Consider the following 24,380-nt stretch of genomic DNA (forward strand, 5'->3'; position numbering starts at 1 on the left):
GTATGTGTGTGCTCTGAAAAGCAGCTATGTAAAGATGACTGTTCTTCACCAGTGCTGGTTGTGTCCAGGTGAAGAAGCAAGGCTTCGCTACAAGGGAAGCTCCCTCTTGCTGTCCTGGGCTGGTCCTGGGAGAGTGCCTGCCTTTACTCACCAAGTGCTGGTGGACAAATCCGATCCTTCACGCGTGTGTAACCCCTTACAGCAGAGGAGATGCACATGTGTGAAAAAAGGACATCATTAACCCCTTACCAACCCTAGCAGTAAGGGAGGAGCACAACATAGTGGCTCCATTTCCGCCTAGGTGGCCAGCCTGGCTTTTGGGTAAAGTCTCTGTATGCAAGCAGGAGTGGTACAGAGGGAGCAAAACTTCCTGAAAGAAGCTGCTGCTTCTGAGAGTAGAGCCATCCTGCCATATAGGCCTACAAGTGCTGTGGTGAAAAGGAGAGGTTGCGGTGAGGTGGGTAGGTCGCTTGCAATGGACGTGTTTACCACAGGATCAAAAATGCTTCTGAACCACGTAGCAGGAGGGTGAGGAGGAGGGTTTCCTCCTGGAAATTCAGTTAGCATAATACTTAATTTCCAGCTATGCTTCATTGGTCTTTGATCTTTCTAAAAGCACTGTCTTTGCAGGTTACAGAGATCAGTTGATTGATCTGGAGATATGCTTGCTCATTACTTTGATCTAAGCAGTAAATAAGCAGGGTTCAGTTAACTCAGCTTGGGAAGTGGAGGCTGTGGCAGTGGCTGGTGGCGAAGGAGCCTTTCAGTATTGAGCTATGCAGAGGGGCGATACATTCCCAGGACTCATTGCTATTTTTTGTGCAGAGAGTAGAGGCTTAGAAAGATCAGAGGTTGAAGATTAGTTGATGATAAAGAAGTGTCTCTAACTATGTTTGCATAAAGCTGAGCAAAAACCCAGTACTGCTTGGTATAACTTACCCCCGTGCACGCCTTTCGTCTCTATACTTTCTTTTTTCACTTGTCCCATTCTGCTTCAGTGTGCAATGTTGTCACTATAATACTAAACTGGCAAGGGTTTTAAAGTCATTCCATTTCCACTTTTAACAGTTTGTTGCGTCACTTGTCTTCTTCCTTTCTTTATGTTTTCTCATGTTTCGAGCACGTAACTCAGCAAGCACCAGTGATTTTATCCACTACATAGTCATAGCTTCATATCACCGTTTGCGACACCTTCCACACTAATGAGCCCCTTTGTTCGATACAGGTTGCTCTGTCAAATAAAGGTGGAAGAACCTGCTGCAGCTTTCTGGCAAGAGGCTCAGGTTAAACAAAATAGGGAGAACGAACAGTAGTGGACAGTGAAACATAATCCATTGTAGACGTGAACGCTTGATCCCAGATGGTTCTGATTTTGTTGCACAAGCCAAGAGATCAAACTTAATAATTTATTAAACTAGCTCACTTTAGGAGATGCTTCATAAATACCAAAGTTGAAGGTAGTGGACAGCTTGCAGATAAGATAGTATACATACATTTCAGCAGATTTTCAAAAAAAAAGAGACATTCCCTTGCTTTATGCCTGATTGTAGTGGCCAGTCCTAAAAGTCTTTGCTAGTAGCTGAGGTGACAGTGACGATGATTTAGCTAATTGCATTTCGCTGTAACATGTGCAGTGTGCATATGTATATAGTTCAGGTGTGGTGCCTGCGGTGCGTTGTGTATCTATAAAGGAAGTATAAAAACTTGGGGAGGCTCTGTAGCATAATTCTGTAGTGACTTAAAAATGTTGGTTGTTGTTATCCGTGCTTTTTATTGTCATTAATATTAATAAAGTTGAAATTTACATTGCAGACTCAGTCCGCTAGTAACACACTCCAGAAACACAAATCTTCCTCCTCCTTTACACCTTTTATAGACCCCAGATTACTACAGATTTCTCCATCTAGTGGGACAACTGTGACTTCTGTGGGTAAGTAAAGTAGCCGAAGACGACAATTGAAAAAGGGTTCAGTGACTTCAGTGGCTCTTTAAAGTACTTACGAATGTTACCATCATGCTTTTTATTTGATTTGCAATGGATTGCATAGTTTATTTCTTTTTCCATTTACATTTCTTACAAAAAGAAAGACTTGCTCTGTATTCTCAGTTACTGATTTGGGCTGTTTGATGTAAAGAAAATATGACCAGAATTTAGCACGTAAGGGTTATTACATGCACTGTACTTTTCTTTTTTCCAGTAGGATTTTCTAGTGAAGCAATGAGATCAGAGGCAATAAGGCAAGACCCTACACGGAAAGGATCAGTTGTCAACGTGAATCCCACGAATACGCGGCCACAGAGTGATACCCCCGAGATTCGCAAATACAAGAAGAGATTCAATTCTGAGATACTGTGCGCTGCCTTATGGGGTAATGCAAACTCTTCCTCCCTTGCCTTTTGCACTTCTGAAGTGCAGACATGACAGTACGAGCTTGCAGTCTTCGAGAACGTTTCTCTGAAACCTTAGCTGTTACTCTGCATTTATTCAATTCCTGTTCACATCTTCTTGTTGCAAGAGCTGAATATTATTATGCTGCTTCTGCTCTGAGAATTTCCCCCTGCTGTCTATATGCTTCTGCTGGCACAGTTCAGACTTCATTCAGCTGATCGGGATGTCCTTTTCTCTCTAGCCCCCATTAGTACGTGCCTTGCAACGTCTGGGAACAGCTTTGCATTGTACCGCTGGTGCAGACAGGGTATTCCATTTGTAAAATAATCATCTTCTTGAGTCTCTTGCCAGTGTCCTGTTGTGGAGCTTGATTAAGATGTGTTTTGTAAGATAACTTTCCACTTCAGTCATCAGTTTATGTAGGAAGGAAGAGGGAAAAGAGAAGGGTAGGAGGGACATTTTCCAGTGTGAGATTGTGGCTTGGTTTCGTTAAGAGTGGTTACTGCAGAGAGAAGCTGGGTATGGGATGTCAGCTGACCAAGTGTGTCTGGCCTTCTTGTCACAAGAGGTAATTTATGTTGGTGTCAGACAGTTAGTCAGGATCCTACACTGGTGAAAGGCGTAAAGCAGTGCTTGTTGCCCGCTACAATGTGGAATCACTGCTGCAACACCCAGTGAAAGCTTTTCTCTGCTATGTCATTTCTTTCTTAGCCAGAATCTGTGGGGCCACCTTAATTTTTTCATTATCTAGATGTTAATAGATGTTGCTTTTGGGTGTTATGTACATATTTATCTAGTATCCCTAAACTTAACAGACTGTAAATGCACATGCATGTCATTTTAAAAACTGAAGAAGAGACTTGGCCATTCCTCTGAGTCACACGAAGGTTGTATAGGTAACACAGTGCACTTTTCTTGTTTACATTTTCACAGCTCTTTCCAAGGCTTTAGTTCTCTTTGGGGGTAATTTCCAGCATTTCTTGTTTCTCAGAACAGCACTGTTGTCCTATCCTTCTTGTCTGCAAAGCCACGTAAATTAAATAGCTCTCCCAACACCGTATCTTCCTATCTGATGTTTTCTTTATTTCCAGTATTTACTGATAAGAATTTTCACCCCAGTGCTATTTCTGCATGTATTCATATAAATAATTCTCTAATAAAATAAAGACTTGTGCAAATGTAAACTTACAAACTGTGAGATGGTGAAGGCAGAGGGAAATTGTATGGGATCAGTACAGATGTCTTATAATTTCTCTGATCTGCCTTGTTTTGCCAGTAGCAATTTGTGTTAATGGTTTTGTATTTCTCTGATCTATGTATCTGACTGTTATGGTAATTTAAAGTACAGGTGTAAAATCTTAGAGATGTTTTACAGCTGTAATAAAGCACTTCCTTGCTGAACATTTAGAGCCAAACTGATGGTGACCTAAGCTGGTACACATGCTTATTTCTTGATAAGGTTTAGCTTCCTTCACCCTTAAGCAAATTAAGCCATTTCAAATTAATTCACATTCAAATTAAGCCATGGTGATGGCTTAAAAGAGCTGTTCGAAAAGAGAGGAGCTTACTTTGCTTTGTTTTGCTTTCCCCTTACCGGTGGAAATGCCATAGTATTTGCCAGGTTGCTGATTGCATTAGATCTACATGCTATTTTTCTAGTACCGAGCGGTGAAAGTCAACGTTAATGACATGGGTGCAGCAGCATAGATTTTTACACCCAGCCTCCACAGAGAGCCTGTACTTTTTCCAGAAGCATTTCCATTTGTTTGAAAAACCAGAACTGCTTAATTGTAGGGTGGTGGTGGAAGAGCTCGGCTGGCTGAGAATAAAGACGGTGCCTGCGTTTTAAAATACAGACACTGCTTCCTACCAGCGTACCACCTCATTAGTTTCGTCTCACAATGCATACAGCTAAGGGAAGGAGTCGGGGACGGGCACGCATGTAAACTGGAAGCAGAAACAACTGCATGGCGAAGGCAGCAGGGGAAGAGATGACGGTGGAGGCGGGAGCGACTGAGCCCTGATGTGCAGGGGAAAGGACTGTGAAGGAGCAGTTTGCATGTGACATTGTTTGTACTGTGATCCACCCTGAAAAAAAACCAAAAATGTGTGTCCAAGCTGGATCACTGACAGCTTTAGTCAGTGGATCCTGGAGCTTCAGGCAGGAGACTGAGTTTCCTCAGCCGGTTTGGTGCTGCTGCAGCTTGCGCCAAGCACTGCCTCAGTGTGCACCTCGCTTCTCCCTGTTTCCTTCCACCCCTTCCCAGTCTGAGGATGGCTCCCAGTATGGGAGGCAGGTCGATGTGAAATGCTCCTGGACTGGAGCCAGTGGGGGCAGGCCCAGGTGGGGGATGCAGAGGTGGGAGGAAGAGGATGGAGGATGCATCAGCAGCTGAAGGAGAGCCCGGGAGGGCTGCAGGCCCTCTCCCAAGACAGGCTGTGTGCCTGCCGGAATCCGTGGGCTCTCCTGCCTGGAGGAGGCAGAGGAGTAGCAGAGCAGCAAATCTGAGTAGAGGGCATCCATTGGCACTAGTATAGTTACATCTGGGGATTCATTGTCTGGCTAGGGATTAAGGCCATTAAGCAATTTAACTATGATCACATTGTGTGAGTTTAGCTTTTCTTCTTTCATTACTTTATTATGCTTAAGGACAACAAGTTTTACATTGGGGATTGCCACACAGAAGTCTAACAGAGTGAGTGATGCATTTGGTTTGATTTCCATTCCCTGTACTGTATCTGACCTCTCTCTGCACAATTTGTGGGGTCCTAGGCTGAAACACTATTGAAATAAATAGTCATGAAATTTAAGAGTGATAATATATTAATAGATTTTTAAAACCTAGTCTCATATGTATATATTTATTACTTTAAAAATGTAATTGATTTTACATATTAAGGTTTTGTGGACTCTTGGTGAGTGTTACAGTGTATGTGTGGACCTTTGTAGAAGGAAACTGGCCTACTGACTTTTCTCATCTGTATTTGCTTGATCTTTAGGAGAAACCTGTGGAAACACAAGGTTACTGTAATTCCTCTAGTTCTAGCATTCAGATGGAAAAGATTTTTGGGAAGCTGAGGACCAACCCTATGCCTATCCTTTTACAGAAGGACTGCACCGCAGTCTTTTTCTCCCAGTGGGGGACCAAGCCTCTACCACTGTTTTTTTTGCAATGTCCTTGTCAAGAGCATCCTGTTACCAACTGCCCTGCCAACAGCTAATGCACCTTCAGAATACATAAGCTTGGGTACCACTTTGTGCCTCATCCCTCCTCCAACATTAGCCTGCCTTTTTATTTGGGAACTGGAGCTCTAGAAAGATTTCCATGGTCTACCAGTCCCTCACTCTCTTGAAGACCGCAATTCGGTGTCAGAAATCACTGTGGGCAGATAATGTAGACAGCATCTACATCATGAGGTTGCAGGCAGCTGAGACCCAACCAGCAGTGGTTAGACCTGACAGTTGCTATATCAATAATCCGTTCATGAGAATATGTGGAAAATCTGCCTGCTAACTTGGATCTCTGTTTTTATTTCTTCTAGGAGTGAACTTGTTAGTGGGCACTGAAAGTGGTCTGATGCTGCTAGACAGAAGTGGTCAGGGGAAGGTTTATCCGCTCATCAATCGAAGACGATTCCAGCAAATGGATGTACTTGAAGGGCTGAATGTCTTGGTGACAATTTCTGGTAATGTTACGTTTTCAATGTTATTTTTTCCCCCCTTCTGGCATGGCATGGCAGAACGCTTTTCTTGGCAGCCTGTGTGTTGAGGGGGAAGTCCTGACTTGACTGGAGTCAGTGGGTTTTCCATCATTTCACCTCTCTGAGTCTAATGTTTGTTTTCGCAAGTGAATCACTTTCCACACAACACCCGGTGCCTGCTTGCCCCCTGTCCTTCCTCCTATGGACTGGCTTTTAAAAATGCTGCATAGGTTTGGGAAAAATGTCCAGCTTTGATCAGTGTTTCAGAGTTGTAAGTTAACATTTTATGAAGTTTGTAAAAATGGCATTCTTTCCCTCTGTCATGATTACTTTCAATCTGGCCTCTTTCTAACCAAAACATAATTTGCTACTTGGGTTTAGTGACACCTCGTGTGTTAAAGTCTGTAGAATGGGAAACACTTGCGAAGCAGGGAAATGAGAGTGATGTGCAGTGAGTGTGTATGTGTTTGAGAGAGGGGAGTACAATGTGTACGTGATGTGGAAATTACCAATACGAGGAGGCAGGTCGGTGCAGCTTTTCGCCTTGTTTCTCACTGCATGCAACTGCAGACAGCAAAGCAACGAGAGATGAAGGATGGTGATGGTTGTTGTGTTTGTTTTGTGTGTGCCGATGAAAAAAGTGTTTTATGAAGCTTGAGGTTCCAGACTCTTTGGCTCCAGAGAGTTATTGCATAAGGTTATCCTGCTGTTAAGCAATTTGATGTGGTACACTGTTAATCTTTCTTCACAGGTGTTGTTCAGCCATTTACCTTTCCTTTTGTTTTAGTTTCTTTGTGCAAGCAGCCTTTGCTACGCTGCATGTGTGTGACAGAGAATGTTAAATGAGGTTTCACATGGTGTCCCGTGTCGTTGTTCAGAGTCACCCAAAATTTTGCTGAGGCTCCAGAGCCCCTCTGACTCCACAGGAGGATCTCTCTTGCTTTCCCAATACTTGTGCAAAAGGACACATACCAAGTCAATTTAATGCAATTTAACGCATTAGCGGTGTTAGACTACTACAGGTACAAAGAACTGTGCCCATGCTGGTCTCCTCAACATGGGACTTCATTTCTATCTAGAAGAACCATATTTTATTAGCTTGTTGCTTGCTGTGCTATGCTGTGAAATCTTTAAAAAGAGAAGATGAATCAAGGAAGGTTTAAAAAAACACAGCCTGTTGTGTGTCCTTTTGATGTCTAACACTGTATGCTAAAATGTAAGCTGTTTGAAAAGCACCATTTGATGGAGTTTATTCTATTGTAGACCTTATAAACATAAATATTGTATAATCCAACCTGTGTAAAATCTGTTGATTTGAAGCATATCCTACACAGATGACAAGTGTCTGTGATTCAGTCTTGTGTGTAATTGTTTTAGGTTTATTTATGTTTACGTCAGTCACAATCCGAGTACCCTGACACATTCCTTTTCTTTATTTCCTTCAAAACTATTGCTTCCTCTGTGGAGACACGCTACATTAACTCTTAAGAAATCGACGGGTCTTTGACTGGTTTATGACTTTGTCTCTGTCCCATCTCCTGCGTTTATGGGAGGTTACTGGAGTACAAGGCAGGAAAGAGGCATCCCTGTCCACCGAGGGGCTGAGCAGGAGGAACACACTTGGTGAAACCATGATGCTTATATGCTCAGGCCCCTCTTGTCTTACTGTTCTGGCTTCTGCGCTGCAGTGCTCAATTTAAGCAGCCCTCATGTTGGACTTCTTAGTGTCTTTTCATTTATAGAGAGTTGCCGCACCTCTCTCGGCAAACTGGGAACACTGACATGGGATTGTGTTTCTGCAAATGGTGCGTTTTGGCAGCTTGGTTATGGAGCTGCCTCTGAACTTCATCCCAGGTCTGCTGCTGCTCTGCTGGGAGCATTGTTCAGCTGCATGTTGGTGCTCTTGGCCATATGTTCCCTCGGCTTTTTTGGAAAGTGATGTACTGGTGGTGGTGAGGTTTGAAAAGTGTCACCACGTTGTGTGAAGAAGTTGCAGTGTTAGGATTTTGAGGGGATTTTCACCTAAAATTGCTTTTAATATATACTTCTTTGAGCCTGGAAATGTGAAATCAGTTCTTCCCCCAATGTGTATCTCAAATATAAAACTTAGTGACAACAAAACTTTTGATACTGAGATACTGAGCTGCTACAGCTGGTACAAGAAAGCTTTGCAGGCCAAAGCAGAGTAGTCAGTTCTTCAGTTTGTACTGTTGGGAGACAAAGATGGTTTCAGCTGCTCAGGTAATACAGTGCTAAGAGTTATAAAAATGCTGGAAGAGGGAGTGACAGCGTGCCAACATGCATACAGAACACGCTCTGCTTGTGGCTCCCTGAGGGTTTTGCCAGCCCAGCTGGCTGATGTGGCACTCAAGAAGGTAGGAAGGGATGACAGAGTAGAAGAACTGGCTGGAATCTGCCTGCTTAATAATGAGAAACAATAAAAACAAATACTTCATATAGGAAAAGGAACTTTGCATTTGAAATGACGTCTGTGGAATAACCAGAGCTGGGAGTTCTCATAGAAGCCATGGGTTGATCAGTTTATTTGATGACTTAACAGAGTTTTCTTTCTTATTTCATGGCCATAACAACTAGACCCATCCCCCCGCCCCCCCACCTCCAAAAAAAAAAAAAAAGAGGTTGTTGAGAGCGTTTTAAACTGACTGGTAGAGATTTAGAAGCAGAAGGATCTCATTCCCCCACTCTCAATATGCACATTAAGAGCAGCAGAACTTGTTGAAATACATGCAGAGCCATGTTTCTATAACTAACCGGTCCTGCTTTTTTCGTGTCAGACAGCTGAAAGGCAGAGGAATTTCCTGTCTTGTGACTTTCCTTGTGGTCTAGACACTAAAACACAATGGGAACACACTTGAGCTATTTCTCTGTTGTTGTTTTGAAAAATGTTTCTGGTTGGAGAGAAATACCCTGGTGCACATCATGTGAACCAAAAGGAAAAAAAAAAACAAAAAAAGTAGCCACGTGCTGGGAAATTCCCGTGTGTACTCTTTGTTCTGAGTCTTCCAGTTTGACTAAGCTACTAGGGAAGTTAAAGCCATGGAAATAGCTGAGAGAGAATTTGTCTCTCGGTGCATGGGTGCTTGTGATGATTTAAAAAATATTTGGTGTGTTGTACTGACCTTCAACTCTCCTGTGCCCTCTGAGCTCTTCCTCCCCCAGAGCTGCAGTGCCTTCTGATCCGGACTGTGTTCGCGATTCAGTGTTTCTGAAAGAGCCCTTGTGGCTATCTTTGCAATGTTTTCATGGGCAAACCTTTCCTTGGTCAGATGTGGGACTTCTGGGAATATTGTTTCCTGCTCTGGTCTCTCTTCCAAGACTTACAGAGCTATGGCAGTGGTAGAGCTTTATCCATTTACGAAACTTGACTTAATAAATGTGGAGTCAGGCAATAAATCTGGGTGCTCTCTTACTGCCAGATCTGTGATCACATTTGTAGCAGGGATAAACAGAGGACAATGCAGTTTTGCTTCATGTTTCGTTCGGTGCCATCAGAGCAGAGGAGCTTTTAAAATTAAATATCAGGTCCAGTGTTTGAAAATGGGTCTCCAATTTGACTTTAAATTTAAGGTCAGTAAACCAATTTTCCACTTTGAAACTGCCCCCTCTTTTCCTCCTGGCTTTCCCCATCCGAGTAATCACAAAAAGATATTTTAGGCTCTCTGTCTTCGTAACAGAAAGACTTGTGGTGGTGGAGTCCCTGGAGCAGCCTATTTCCAAGCTATGCTTCCCCATGTGCCACCTCAGCCCTCGTAGCTGCTTTTCCTGAGGAGCCTGACTCTGTTAGGGGATCCTCTGCCATCAGGGTAGGGGCTCTGCACCAGCTCTGGGTTGCCAGCGTGGAGCTGGCTGGGCGCAGGAGGGTGGCCTCAATGCTTGGGCTTTGTGTCCCGCCGTAACAGATATCCTCTGATGCTGTACACCCATCCCCGTCTCCAAAATGAGCAGCCATCCATGAACTGATCCATCGGTATGCGTTGTGTGAAAACTTAAAAGACAAATTAAAGGCATTAGCTAAACCCTATGGCTGGATCTGGCTGACGGGTGGACAGACCGTCCTGACAGGTTGTGGCTTTCTGTGACGTTGACCAGTACTGTGTCACTTGGCCAGCCCGGCACTGACTGCAGTACAGGTCAGCTGTCTCCTTTCAGCGGAGTCCAAGAGCCCTGAAACGCTCCCCGCAGTCACACAGCTTCCTCATCGTGGCTGGTGAAGCACTAGCGTGAAGCTACCCCACTGACAAGTTGAGTCCCTGGGGGGATCTCCCATTTCCTTTCCTTGTGCAGAGACTTCATGGAGCCTTATTAAAATGGCTCCTCATCAAAGCAGAGACGATCTCTGTTCTTTGCCTCCAGTTTCATTTGCGGGACTGTAATGGCTTCGGGCAGCAAAGCGGCTGGAGGAGGGAGGATGCAAGCTTTGAGTATGTGCGTTAGGGCTGCCTTCTCGCTAGTTCAGCAAATGCTTTGCAGGCCATTGGTTGTTAAAGAATGACTGATAACGTTTATAATGAACCTTGCTCTGCATTCAAGCAGGCCTTCTCGTATTGAGAGTTAGAGCCCGAGCTGTATTTTGATGACCGTGGCAGATGCATTGTCAGTTGAAGATAGGGCAGCCCGGGCAAGTAGATCCTCTCACCTGTGAAGAAGCACCTCTTGCAGTTTCTGTGTGCAGCCTGATAAGTGTTCCAGCCCTTGCAGCACAAGGGAAGGGCTGCTGACAAAGCAGTCGTCAGCTTTTAGCAAGCCGATGAAGTTTGCATGGGCCGTGTGAAATTCTCTCACTGCCTTTTCCAATATTGTACTTCTTTTTTTTTTTTTTTTTTTTTTTTTTTTTTTTTTTTTTTTACAACACGACTGGTGTAAAGTGGCTCAGTAATGAAATTGTTTAGTGCTGTTGTTTCATGTGCTTTTCCACCAGGGTAGTAATGAACAATCTTGATAAAACTTGACCAGTTTGTGTCTCTGAGGATGATACAAGGGATGGAAATGTCCTGGTCACTAACTAGGAAGAATTTGTAAAATACATTTCATCACTGCATTCTTCTTCACTTTTGCTTCCTCCTTTCAAACCAGTCTTACTCTCTTCTGATAGCTGTATAGATAATTTCATCCTGCTGCTTTCCTATGATTTTGGGTGAAAAAGAGCTGTTCTGACACAGCAATGTATTTTTTTTTTTAATCTCAGTGCGTTACTCTCTGGTGCTTTTGTTGTGGGACTATAACCTTTTTCTAATAAAAATTGTTTGCATCCTAAGAACCAGACAACCGAAGAGCTGTTCCCCTGATTTTGTCGTTTTATATTCATGCGGTATTACCATGTGTCTCTGTCACTGATAAGCGTGTGTTTGGGTGGAGTCTGGAGTAAAGCTGTTGTGGACATAAAAACTGAGGGAGATCTCTGTGGTTGCAGCAGTTTCTCCTTCATTGTCCTTTTAGTTTGCTCTGCGGGGCTTTCGGTTTGCTTGGGCAGGGTTTTCTCGCGCATTTCTTCCCATGGAGATAAACCAATCCTTTTCATTTTCTGTCCAGGTAAGAAGAACAAGTTGCGAGTTTACTACTTGTCCTGGTTAAGAAATAAAATCCTTCACAACGACCCTGAAGTAGAAAAGAAACAGGGCTGGACAACGGTGGGCGACTTGGAAGGCTGTGTGCACTACAAAGTTGGTGAGTAGCAAATGCTGTAGTCAAATCGTTGGGATAAAAGCTGGCTGAGAAAGGGAACTGTAGTGCATGTAGCTGCTGGGTTTAAGGATTGGTTTTATTTCTAGCTGTCTTCCCTGTCCCTCAGGGCTAACTTTTCTGGCAAAGCACCAGAAGAGATCACAAGTTACAGGGTTAAACTGAATATGGTAGAGAATTTGAGGTGGAATACTGGGCTGCAAAAGTCTCCATCTGTCTCCTTCCCATGGTGGATGCAACTTTCAGAAGAGTGCTAATATGGACAATGAATGCTGGTAACGTTTTGCCACCTCTGTTAGACCCTTCAGATAACAGAGAGACTCTTGTCAGCCAGCAGCTGTTCTCTCTGCTAACAGGTTTCCCTAATCTTTTACCAGGATGAAATCACATGCTGGAATGTAATGAAAAAAATTCTCCTCTTTAGTGTAGATTTGAAAGACTGGGAAAAAAAAAAAAAAAAGAAAGAGTGGGAAGAGAAAGCAAGCCCAGCTAGTGCATGAGCTTTGGGGAGGCATCTGGGAACAGAAGCATATGTTTAACTTCAAGATGATTCATTGATTCCCTTTAGCTCATAAAATTTCCTAATGCAGTCTCAGATCCACTGCAGTACAGTTATGGGATGAAGTGTGTTTTCACTAGGCAGGTGCCTTTTGAGTGGTTTTAAGTTGTTTAAATGGATTTGGCTGTAGAAACTTCCACCAAAGGTAGTGAAAGACATGTAACATTCACTGTCAACAGAGTGTGCAGTGAGCCTGCTGCCCTCCAGGTGGGGATGTGAACCAAGAGCTCTTTCTCCTACTTGAGTCTCGTGATGCATCTTAATGGGCCCTGGATGTTGCCTTTGATTTGGTTTTCTCCTAAGAGCCAGCTCAGTTCCTTTCCAGCTGTGTCAATCAATGCGGAGCAGCAGCAATCGGGCTGAGCTCAGTCTCCTCCTGTCATGCGTGCACTCTTGGAAAACCTGCTAGTGGGGCGTAATCAATAACGAAGGCAGTAAAGTGACTGCTGAACCAGGAGCTTGACCCCAAAAACAATTAATAATGTATTTCTCTGGTATCATACCCCAGGATGTCAGCAGCATAATGAAGTGGCCTGTTAACAATACATTAACAGCTATTGAAAGGAGGCTTTCCAGCAGGGAAGCATGTGAAACAAAGAGGATTCTCTTCTAGCTGAAGAGGGGGTTTGTTACCCAGGGCTGCAGCCTGGCGCTGAACTTCCCTCTGAACCATAGATACACAGTAGACTTCCTCAGGTAGTGAGAGGCTTCTTTGGCAGTTGCACTTCAGTTCCCGAGAAGGATGAGCTCTGCCAATAGTTGGGCTTGCAGTCTGGAGGCTGCCACCGAGGCAGCTGGCACTGGTTGCTTCCTTGTCTCTTTGATGCAACAGTGATCTCGGACGTCGGGGTGAAGTGGTATTTATGGGTCTCGGTTGCTTCAGGCAACTTTTGGCTCCTCTAAATGATAAATTGCTCTTTGGAAACTTAAGATTTGGATGGTTTCCCAGAGAGCACCCAGAGCAAAGAATGAGGATTATCAAAGGTCTCCTTTCACAGATAAGGTGGTTTTGTTCAACAACCCCTTCTTCCTCAAGAAAAAATACCAAGAAGTCTTGTAAGCTAGACAAGACTGAACAAAAGCTCTGTTTTTCAGTCGGTACAGCTGTGGAGGTTGAGAGACTTTTTTTTTTTGTCTGTTGAAAAAGTGTCAAATCCTATAACACTTATAGTTCAGTAGTCTTGCTTCCCTGCAAAGTAAAAGGGAGCAAGTAGTAGCTTTGAGTCCCTATTGCCTACCAAGAGACAAAAACTGCAGGCTTGTATAGTAGCAAGAGATCTAAAAGGCATTAATATAGTATTTATTAAAAAGTGTTCTTCTCACAAGTCTGGGATTTTCACTCCTGGCATGTTTCAAAATCAGTTTTGGTTGGGACATCTAATGGCAGAAGGTGAAGGTGCACAGAATTGCTCGTTGTTTTGGAGAAGTGTCATATTCCTCTAAAGCTTGAGGTAAAGAGCTAGTAGAAACCTCCCAAGGTTTCTCAGTATTAACCAAATAATGCTAATTTTTTTTTTCCTTCCCCAAAAAGAGTATTGGAAACAGGTTAGCAGACCTCAACATTTGGAAGTCCCCATGATCTGTTCCTTCCCAAATCCAGATGGAAGCTGGAAACGCAAATCCAGCAATGCTTCTGGAATGGGCATTTCTAGACTTTATCAGTTGCCTCTTGAGAACAGTAGTAGCAAATGGAGCTTTATTTTGATGGTTAATTTAGCCAACTGTTTGAATGGGGGAACAGATCGATATTTGAGAATTTGTGGATAAGCTATGTTATGACACTTTATTTCTGATAAATTTTGTGGGGTTTTTTTTTTTTTTTTTCAAATGAGTTATCTCAGGCTTTATGGACAAAGGAAAGTGCTCCGCTATCAAACTTGCCTTTTGCTTTTGAAATGGACTTGTTTCTTAATTTTTTATTTCAGTTCCTTTTTTTCCCCTACTTTCTTTTGATTAATTTTTCCATCAACTCAAAATACCGCTGCCAGTGCTGTGACTGGAACTGGCAATACACTCTGCCAGAGTCATAGCCTTCCTTTACTGGAAATGTCCCTGTCTGAAAACCTATTTTCTTGTCTTGATGAGTAAGCACTGTCTAATGTGGAAAAAAATAAGTGTAAATAAGTGTGTACCAACTAAGTGATTCAGAACATGGTGACGGTTGTTGATAAGAGTAATTATTTTTGTGGCATAAATGTGTCAAAATACTTAACTATGTGGAATTAGCAAACCTAAAATGCAAGGTTACTAAAAACTTCCAAATGTGTGTAAGTATGGAGAAATATTATAATTTTCTGCTTTCCTGAAGTAACTGAAATGACGTTGGAATTACTGCTGAATTCTTTTGTGTTTTGTTTAATTTCAGTAAAATATGAAAGAATCAAGTTCTTGGTAATTGCATTGAAGAGTTCTGTGGAAGTCTATGCATGGGCACCAAAGCCATACCATAAATTTATGGCCTTTAAGGTAACAATGTATTTCAGCCATACGTAGGATTTTCTTACAGCCACTTTTACAAAAATGTCCTTGCATTTTATCACGGACATATTACAAGTTCTTTGGTAAATTTGCCATAAACTTTGTATTATATTTTAATTTAGGAGGTTTATTAGCTGTAAGAGGCAGTACACTTAAAGTTCTAAATTGTAACTGAGCCTAAAACTAATAATCAAAATGACACAGTATGACAACTGTTAGTTTCATCTCTCTATAAATAAAACAAGAGACAGAGAGAAATGAACTGAGTCTAAACATCTTCATCTGAGCAGAACAAGTAATTAAGTGATACTCAGCATTGTTATTTTTTTTGAACGCTGCGAGAATGAAGTTAGCTGGCTTGGTACAATTACCAGACTGATTTACAGACGATCAGTTACTGTCGGTTGTGCAGATTGAAGTGAACCCTATGGGAATGTCAAATTGTCCTGAACTTTGGGGAAAACAATTCTTAGTAAAAAATAAACAGACCAACTAAAGTAAACTCCACAGAAAATAGCTTACAATATTATCTGGTCAAAATTAAACAGGTTACAGATCAATCTGTCCTTGTCCATGAGAGACCAGTTAGTCTGACTGGGCTGGTGGACGAGGGCCAGAGGAATGTGGGAGGAATAAACCCATAATATGTGCATGTTTTTATAAAGCCTAGTGTTTCTAAGCAGTAAAGTAAATCTCACTGATGGTTCTCTTACAGTCATTTGGAGAATTGGTACATAAGCCATTGCTGGTGGATCTAACCGTAGAAGAGGGTCAGAGACTAAAAGTGATCTATGGCTCCTGCGCTGGCTTCCATGCCGTTGATGTGGATTCAGGATCAGTCTATGATATTTATCTACCAACACATGTAAGAGCTGCTGCTGGGGTCTGGTTTTTTCTTTCTTTCTTTCTGGTTTCTGGAACCCACTCTTCCTTTCCTCAGTTGACCAACATGTCAGGCTGTCCCTGTGGACCACTGCCAGATACTGGCAGTGGTAAATTGAGTGGAGGGGTGTGAGCAGATGTGGCTACCTGTGCTTAGAGGCTTGCACCTCACTGTCTGGCCTCTCCTCATGGACAGTATGTCTCCATGGTTGGGAGCTGCACACTCAGGTCTGACATAGAATCAAAGAATCATAGAATGGTTAGAGTTGGAAGAGACCTTCAAAGGTCATCCAGTCCATCCCCGCCCGCAAGGAGCAGGGACATCCCCAACTAGATCAGGTTGCTCAGAGCCTCATCCAACCTGGCCTTGAACGTTTCCAGGGATGGGGCATCCACCACCTCTCTGGGCAACCTGTTCCAGTGTTCTACAACTCGCACTGTAAAATTTTTTTTCCTAATATCCAATCTGAATCTACCTCCCTCTATTTTAAAACCATTACCCCTCATCCTATCATGGGCTGACACAACTGTTTCAGGGGCAGCTGAGTGCGTTGCAAATGCCTGACAGAGGCTGCAGGGACATGACAGCCCACTGATGAGATTCAACAGGGCTGGCAAAGGCCAGGTGGCCTTAGCTACCAAGATTTCCTGTTAGTCATTGTCATTGTACACAGAGGTGTCAGATGGGCCTGCAGTGTGCAATGCATCTCCCCAAGCACTATTCACTACAGAGCAGAAGTCTGAGGTCTGCATCTAGGCTACTTGCCCCAGGCTCCTTTTCTGCCCATGGAAAGAAAAGGATGCTCCTTACAGAGAAGTTAATCTTTCCTGATTTCAGATGTCTGCCTTAAGATGGGAGCATTTGTGCCCCAAAGGTTCCCAGGTCTTTGTCATCACTGTAGGGTCTAGCTACATCATCATGTAGCTTTGTCATCACTAGGGTGTCTAGCTCAGGGGGAGCAGAGCTAGCACTTCTAAAGTGAGTGAATCCCTGATCTGCTGTCAGCCAAAATCAAAAATCACCCAGCCCTTGCTCCCAGCACAGGCTCTGCGGCATTAAAACAAAAGGCTTCCTCTTGTCTTCTCTCTCTCTAGATCCAGAGCAGTATCCAACCTCACGCAATCATCATTCTCCCAAACACGGATGGGATGGAGCTGCTGGTCTGCTACGAGGATGAAGGAGTTTACGTCAACACGTATGGAAGGATCACCAAGGATGTGGTTCTGCAGTGGGGAGAGATGCCAACTTCAGTTGGTAAGCGCCTCGGCAGAGTCAAATGCAGCGGGCTGTTAGGGAGCATGAGCGTGTGCAAGTAGGCAGAAGGAAGGGGCATCAGGTTTGACATCAGCTTCAGAAGCAGCGATGCTGTAGTATTCCTGGAAAACAGCAGTGCAAAGTGGAGAGTAGTCATTTGGATCTGTTTTGTGCTGAGTTTTTAAGAACAAAATCCAAACAAGCATGTTGTGGAGTTCAGGAATGAAAAACTCATTTAATAAAAAGCAGGGCCTCAGTGGGTGACTACAGAGTTTTTGCTAGACAGCCACAACATTGTGGAAAGCTTTCAGTGTGAAGACAAGTAAGGTGGCAGATGGGTAAGATATTATTATGGGTAATTCTGTGTTGATAATGGCTGTATATCTGATTTGATGTGTTTACTTTAATTCACCTGCAGATTGCTCATCTATCCTAGCATGGTAATTCTCCCAAATCTCGCCAGTTCAAAATAAGGTAGTTCTGAGCAATGAGTGTAGTAAACTGGGCGCAGATTTGTTACGGACAACAAGTACTCACCAGGATCCCTCTTACTGCCTGTGCTGCCGTATTTCGGTGCTGAGCGTAGCGTGGGCTGTGGTCACACCTTCCTTTTGTTGGGCAAGCGCATTGCGTTTCGCGTGCTGTGGAATGGATGCATCTCTTAGGAGATGACTGCTGATAGCTGCTCGAGGAACGTGAACAATAATGGGGGAGGAAATGTAAAGAAGTTTCATGCACAGCATGTTCACTCCTGAGGTGGTTAACTCTTGACTAGATCTAAAAGCAAGCAGAATTTATGAACTGGCAAATTGCAGAGCCTTTGAGGACTAGAGTGTCTGTGAAGTAAATGGCGCTGAGGCAGCCGACGCCATCTGAACATCTCATCTGACAATTTTTAGAAGCTGTTTGGCCCAGTTACCACTAGTGACATATTTAAAAATAAATAAATTTCCAGCATGATGTTATATGCAATGTTGTAGGTGTACATTATACTGTAGTAGGTAATTTGATTTAAATTCACTGAAAATTAATATGAAAAATTCTATAAAAGGGAAGTACTGTAAAATTAAGGATTTTTAATTTTACTTGCTAAGAGCTATTGTTCTTCTTTTTATTTTTCTGCTAAGTATGCATGCAAATCAGAGGCAACAGCTTATTCTTCATTAAGTTCCCATATGTTATGTTTGGCAGTGTTCCTAAGACTATCCATCAAATTATTTTTTTAATATACTTTTCATAATGCTAGTGACTTTCTGCTTTATTTTATTTTTTTACTGCTATCAAGAACAGATTTTTTTCCTCATGCTACTATTAATCCTTTTTCCCCCAGTGACACTCTAAGGAAAAATGCTTGATTTTTTTCCTTTTTTTTTGTGCACAAAGGAAAGCCATGTGACAAATACTAGCATCTCCACTTGGAGAGCTTAATATGAACCTCTTCTGAGACATACAGAATGCTTTTCAGACCAGTCGGCTTTCTCAAGGAGACCAGTTTTTTTGAAGTATTACTCCTGTTAAAGGAGGCTAGCTCATATTTTTTTTCCTAGTTTTCCCTTTCCTTTTCCTCTTTCTCTGTTTTTGCTGACAAACTCCCTCAAGGAGAGGAAATAACACCCTAAGACACGGAGCTGGTGGTGGGGACATACTGGAGCGGATGGGTTTAGTCTATTTAAATCTTGAGTTCTGCTTTCTCCTTGTCAGCACCTAATTAGCCTGTCTCTTTGCCAAACTTGGGAGAAGAAGCCTGTGTAAAAACTCGATGTTCCATTTAATTGAAGGTTGTAAAGTTCCCTTTGTGTCACGAATGAGCAGGGAAGTATATAACTAACATAGAAAAGCCACGGGGAAATTTTTTAAAAAGAAGGTATTTTTAGGCATCATGAAGGTGCTGAGGACAGAAATAGCACTTGGAGCATATGTATAGTTATGATATGCACATGCAGGTAATTTTTATCTAGAGAGCATCAGTACATTCCTCTACTTTTTCAGTTCCTCCGTGTTGCCCTCTACCTATCCTAATGGGCTGTGTGCTGTGTTTTCTTTCCAAAGCGTACATCCGATCCAACCAGATTATGGGCTGGGGAGAAAAAGCTATCGAAATACGATCAGTGGAAACTGGACACTTGGACGGTGTGTTCATGCACAAAAGGGCACAAAGACTCAAGTTCTTATGTGAACGCAATGACAAGGTATTAATTCCCCTCCCGTCCCAGTTTGTTGCCAAGATGATAAATGTGTACTTTAACTGGACATTTGGGGTGACTTGACCCTGACCAGTGGCCAAACACCCACCCAACCTCTCACTTGCTCCCCTCTCCTGTGGAATGGGAACAAGGTAGAAGGAAGGCAGAAAGACTCATGGTTCAAGATAAAGACAGTTTAATAAGAACAGCAAAAGCTACGCACACAAGCCAGGCAAAATAAGGAATTAATTTACAACCTCCCATCAGCAGGCAGCTATCCTACTGCTTCCAGGGAAGCAGGGCTTCAGCATGTGTAACGCTTGTTTGGGAAGACAAATGCCATCACCACGATGTCCCCATGTCCTCTCCCTTTCCCTGAGCTTTTATTGCTGAGCATGGTGTTACATGATATGGGACATCCCTTTGGTCAGTTTGGGTCTGCTGCTCCAGCCTTGTCCTCTCCCAGCCTCTTGCCCGTCCCCAGCCCATTGGTCTTTGAGTGGCAAGGGGGCAGGAGAGGAAGCCTTGATGCTGTGCGAGCGTTGTTCAGCAGTGTGTTCAACACTGGTGTGTGGACAACACTGTTTAGCGACAAATGCAAAGCCCAGCACCCTTCAGGCTGCTGTGAAGAACATCAGCTCCATCCCTGCCAGATCCAGCACAGCACTGTGATTGCACTGTAAATATCAGGGGAGGTGAAGGCAAAATGAAAGCCTCTGCAGTCCTACCTGTTGAATTTACCAATCTCTTTTCTTTGCAGGTTTTCTTTGCCTCCGTACGGTCGGGTGGAAGCAGTCAAGTCTATTTCATGACCCTTGGCAGGACTTCTCTTCTGAGCTGGTAGAAGTGGTGGGATTTGGCGAGGAATTGCTGACATCCAGAGTCTGAGATCTTCATAACTCGGAATTATTTTCAACTGGAGTACAGACCTGCACTAATGCAGCACTCTGTGTAAATGTGTGTGCGGGCATCACTGGTGTTAGGTTTCTTTTTGTTTTTCAACTGAGGCTGCGAGGCAGCTGGTGCTGTAAAGATATTGCCGTCAGGTGCTACAATGTCTTTGAGATTTGGGATCATGCTAGAAAGCTACAGGTCTTCTTTTCCCTTCAGCTCCAGGATTCCTAGGCTTTGAAGGACTCTGTTTGTTTAGTGTTAAAACAGAGAAGGGGGAAAAAAAGGAAACAAAAAAAAGCAGACTTACCATGAACATGCTGTTGAGTGGACAGGAGGCAGGCAGGCAAGAGAAGGTGAGAAGTGGTGTAGAGTCAGACTGGCTGAAACAGAGGGCAGATCTAGTCTAGTAATGTTAACAATGTATTTAATTGACATTTCTTTTTTGTAATGTGACAATATGTGGACAAAGAGGAAGGTGGAGGTTTTAAGAAGTTAATATTTATAAAATGTGAAAGACACAGTGACTAGGATAACTTCTTCTTGGGGACAGGGCGGGTGGGAAGGGGCTTGGGGTGGAATTCTTGGGGTTTTTTTTTTGTTTCTGCAGTTTTATTTTGGCCTGGCCAATAACTTTAGTCATTTTCTGTGTACCAGGTATTGCCTGAAACATGTGCAGATGATTTAAAAAAAAAAAAAAAGAAAAAAAAAAGTTAAAAAAAAAGTTCATTTTCTATAATGATTCTGTGTTAGGCCAGAACTTGGTTATGTCACAGTATTAGCACTGCCTCAGTTAAAGGTTTAATTTTTGTTTAAACCTAGAAGTGCAACAACAGTTTTACCACAGTCTGCACTTGCAGAACTAAAAAAAAAAAAAAAAAAAAGAAAAAAAAAGAAAAAAAAAAAGAAATAAAATCCAAACTACATATGTTTATTTTTTGTGCCTACCTCATTGTTTTTAATGCATACAATAAAAGAGGTGGTTTAGTTTATACGTTTTTAGATGAAAACCATTAATGTCTAATTTAATCTTAATACCAAAACTACCAGATTGAAAGGTTTCCGACTGTTATTGTGTAGCAGGTTTCAGCAGGAGGAGAGGGTGGTCCGTTGGGGCAATAGTGGTAGCGGTATGGCAGTGAGACACTGATTAATGTAATTTGCTTACAAAATTTGGTGAAGCAAGCATTTTCTTAAACCAGTTTCATCCTTAATCGAAGTCTGAATTTAGCCTAAAACCAGAGGTTTCACTCTTCTAACACATGGGCTTAGTAACAGGCAGGTAAAAATAACTAGGCTAGTTCTATAAACTGTTAAATGTTGTAGGAAACATTTTGGGGCGGTGATGTTTTTCTTTTTTAAGAATGCAATGCACTAAAACTCTTAAGAATGTAGTTAATACTGCTTATTCATAAAAACAGCGTATACCTGTGTTTAGATGTAAGATCCCAGCTCTGGCTTTTTTTCTTTCTTTCTTTTTTTTTTTTTTAAGTCAGTTTTATTTTATGAATAAGTTCTGACATTTGTAATAAATGTCTTGAGAGTAATAATTTGTTTAATGGCTACATGTTCATTACTTGAGAAACCTTGAGTGTATAATAATCTGTTGGTGTTGTAATAATGCACAGTGTCACAATTCAGCCATTTTCCTTTTTGTTTTCACTTCTTTTTTTTTTTTTTTTAAATTCCTATGGTGGGGTACTTTGTTGACAGCTGCCTTAAGCTGTTCATTCAGTGAACAGGCTCTCAGTGTTTCATGGGCTTTGTCTTCTGCTGCGGTTAACTTTCCTTCATGGCATGACAGGTAGGGCTTTTTAAACGCATATTCTTCAATTCAGTCAAGCCGATGGCTCGAGTGACTGGTTACACAATCAATTGAGAGCCAAGAGCACCGAGTGTGCAAAGCTCAGACTCGACAGACCCTTCTTTTGGTGTCAAATCTGACTGCTGTAAATCCTTCAACCCCAGTCAGCGTTGCTGCTGAAGACTCTCCTTCAAACATCGCAGATGGTTGAAAAGCGAGCGGTAAATGCGTACCGCCGGCGCACGCGCGTGCACACCACCCCCATACCCCACACCCCCATCCCCCGCAAAAGAATCAAAACTCAAGAAAGCCTTACATTTGCTGGCGGAGGAATACCTAGAACTATTTTTTTTTATTTGTATGACTTTTGGATAGCGTTGAAGGTGAAGGATGTGTTCTTTTCAGGCCTGATGTGGTCAGCCAGAAGAACAACCAACCTTTTGTACTATAATGAACTCAAGGAGACTCGGAAACGCAACGTGATGGTAGACGTGGGTGTAATCACACAGCTGCCCTGTAGTGTAGTTTGCCGAAGCTGATTCGATCGAATGTCAGTCTGCGTGATTTAAATCTTCCAGCGCTATGTGGTCAAAAATTAATCTAGTCCTTGAAAGCTGATGCTATTCACCTAGAGGAAGATGCTCCAGTACTGTAGGGATGCCCAGGTCATGGATACGTGCTGTTGAAGTTGTGAGGCTCCGTGGAGGGGGAGAGCACGTCTCCTTCCTTTGGTGGGGCTACCTGCCTGGCAGCTTCTGCCTTCTCAGAAGTGCCACCATGGCAAGGTAAAAACAGTATTACAAAACCACTACATATACCAACGTGGAACTCTTCAAACAGTGCTTTTGTAAGCAAAGAAGAAAAGAAAAGCTCCTAGGTTTAGTTTTAAGCTTTAATAAGTAATAATTTTCTGTATCTTTAAGTCAAAGTAACCCTAACTTGTATGACTGCAGTGTTTTTATTTTTTATCTTATGCACATGTTATGTTGGAGAAAATGTTTACAAAAATGGTTTTGTTACACTAATGTGCATCACATATTTATGGTTTATTTGAAAGTGATTTTTGTGGGTTTTTTAGTTTTTCATAGTAGTAGTAGTACACTTTTTGTGATTTATAACCCCAAACTCTGCTGATTATAAAGATGCTAAACAATAATACAAAATGACAAACTGCATTAAAATTACTAATCGTAGAGCTGCAAAGCAGACTGGTGACAAGTAAAACACTCAGCCTTTTTTTTGCAGTGCTATCTAACTTGTCTTCTGTGTATTATGGAAATTACTGTTTTTTCCCCGTTTTTCCTTAAATAAAGTCAAATTGACACCTATTGTATGTGGAAAGTATTTTGAATATCTACTGGCCGCAGAAATCAAGCTGCATGTTGCCTAGTTGCATGTGTTCATAAGAACAAAAGCCTTATTGTCAAATCTCCTAATTTTAGAGACTTTGACAATAAACGTGGGCTTTTTTGTTGTTCTTTTTTTTGGTTTTTGTTTCCTTAAAGCCCTGTCTCCTGGTACAGTTGCTCTTTTGAGAATTACAATGCACTTAACAAATGAAGAGCAAAAAGCTTAGAAACAGTAGCGAGTGCCCCGTGGTTCAGAAAGAAGAAGTTGCACAAAGGAGAACCTGGGTGCCTTGTGAACGTGCCTTCCTGCCACACCGCTTTCGGGCATGTGATTTTTGCGAAGTGGTGTTACTTACCGCCGAGAGAGTGCTGAGCGAGCATCCTGAGCCAGATGCTCGCACGGCATAAAAGCGTGGCTCCAAAAAACTCAGGGCTTTCTGAGTCGTAAGCCATAAGTACTGAGCGGGTTTGATGCAAAGCCACTGTTTGCGTCCCCGGGGTTCTTGTTGGCCTTTGACAGTGTTTTTCCACCATAGGCTGTGTCTGTTTTCTGAAGCGGAGATAAGCAGTAGACATTTCCTTCTGACTAGGATGGTCTCTGCGAGAGAAGGAGGAAGTCTGTGTTCCCAGGCTCCTGCCTTTCCTCACACTTTCATCTGCAGAAGGCATGGGATGTGGTCTAAGTTGAAATATGTTTCAGGGTTTCACCTGCTTCCTATGGACAAAAGTGTCTGAAATCTTCGAGCCCCACAGCTTTTCCGCTTCTGCAAGCGTAGATACTGCCTGAGCTTAAAAAACTAGCAGGATCAGGCTCCTGCCAGCTCCACTCCAGTTGCTGCTCCGGAGCTGCTGGTTTTCTTCAGTCATTCTTGACCTGTTGAAGACTTCCCTTAATTAAACATACTTGGCGTAGTCGAGCACTGTAGCTAGCCGTGAGGATGGATGCGAGCTCATTGCAGTATGCAGTAAGTAACTGAAAGCAGCAACCCTAGGTGTGAGCTTCACGGTGGGTGCTGGCAGAGACAATAGAGAACGTGCAAAACCTTCATGCTTCTGTGAAGAAAGACATAATTGCAGTGATTTACAGGAAGAATGAAATTTAAAAAAAAAAAAAAGACAGCATTGGAAACTGAGCAGCAGATCTCATTCATCTGTGTAACTTGTGTAGGTAGCAGTGGTGAGAGGGGC

The 24,380-nt window shown here is 42.7% G+C and overlaps 1 protein-coding gene across 9 annotated transcripts in view; it reads left to right on the forward strand.

Moving 5' to 3' along the window:
• The window catches only part of MAP4K4 (mitogen-activated protein kinase kinase kinase kinase 4), a 165,717-nt gene extending 142,546 nt beyond the window's left edge, over window positions 1–23,171 (forward strand). For 7 of the 9 annotated variants that reach the window (XM_086769497.1, XM_086769529.1, XM_086769511.1 and 4 more), the window contains 9 exons: window positions 1,813–1,930; window positions 2,199–2,369; window positions 5,933–6,076; window positions 11,642–11,776; window positions 14,716–14,816; window positions 15,544–15,693; window positions 16,806–16,965; window positions 19,015–19,154; window positions 19,909–23,171. In XM_086769497.1, coding sequence (XP_086625623.1) covers window positions 1,813–1,930; window positions 2,199–2,369; window positions 5,933–6,076; window positions 11,642–11,776; window positions 14,716–14,816; window positions 15,544–15,693; window positions 16,806–16,965; window positions 19,015–19,154; window positions 19,909–19,992 — 1,203 coding nt within the window. In that variant the 3' untranslated portion in view covers window positions 19,993–23,171. The remainder of the gene's footprint in view (window positions 1–1,812; window positions 1,931–2,198; window positions 2,370–5,932; window positions 6,077–11,641; window positions 11,777–14,715; window positions 14,817–15,543; window positions 15,694–16,805; window positions 16,966–19,014; window positions 19,155–19,908) is intronic. The other 2 variants (XM_086769506.1, XM_086769538.1) reach the window with 1 other exon arrangement.
• The last annotated feature ends 1,209 nt before the right edge of the window (window positions 23,172–24,380 follow it).

The sequence above is a fragment of the Chlamydotis macqueenii genome, chromosome 1 (genome assembly GCF_036417535.1).
Source record: "Chlamydotis macqueenii isolate bChlMac1 chromosome 1, bChlMac1.mat, whole genome shotgun sequence".
NCBI classification, from domain to species: Eukaryota; Metazoa; Chordata; class Aves; order Otidiformes; family Otididae; genus Chlamydotis; species Chlamydotis macqueenii.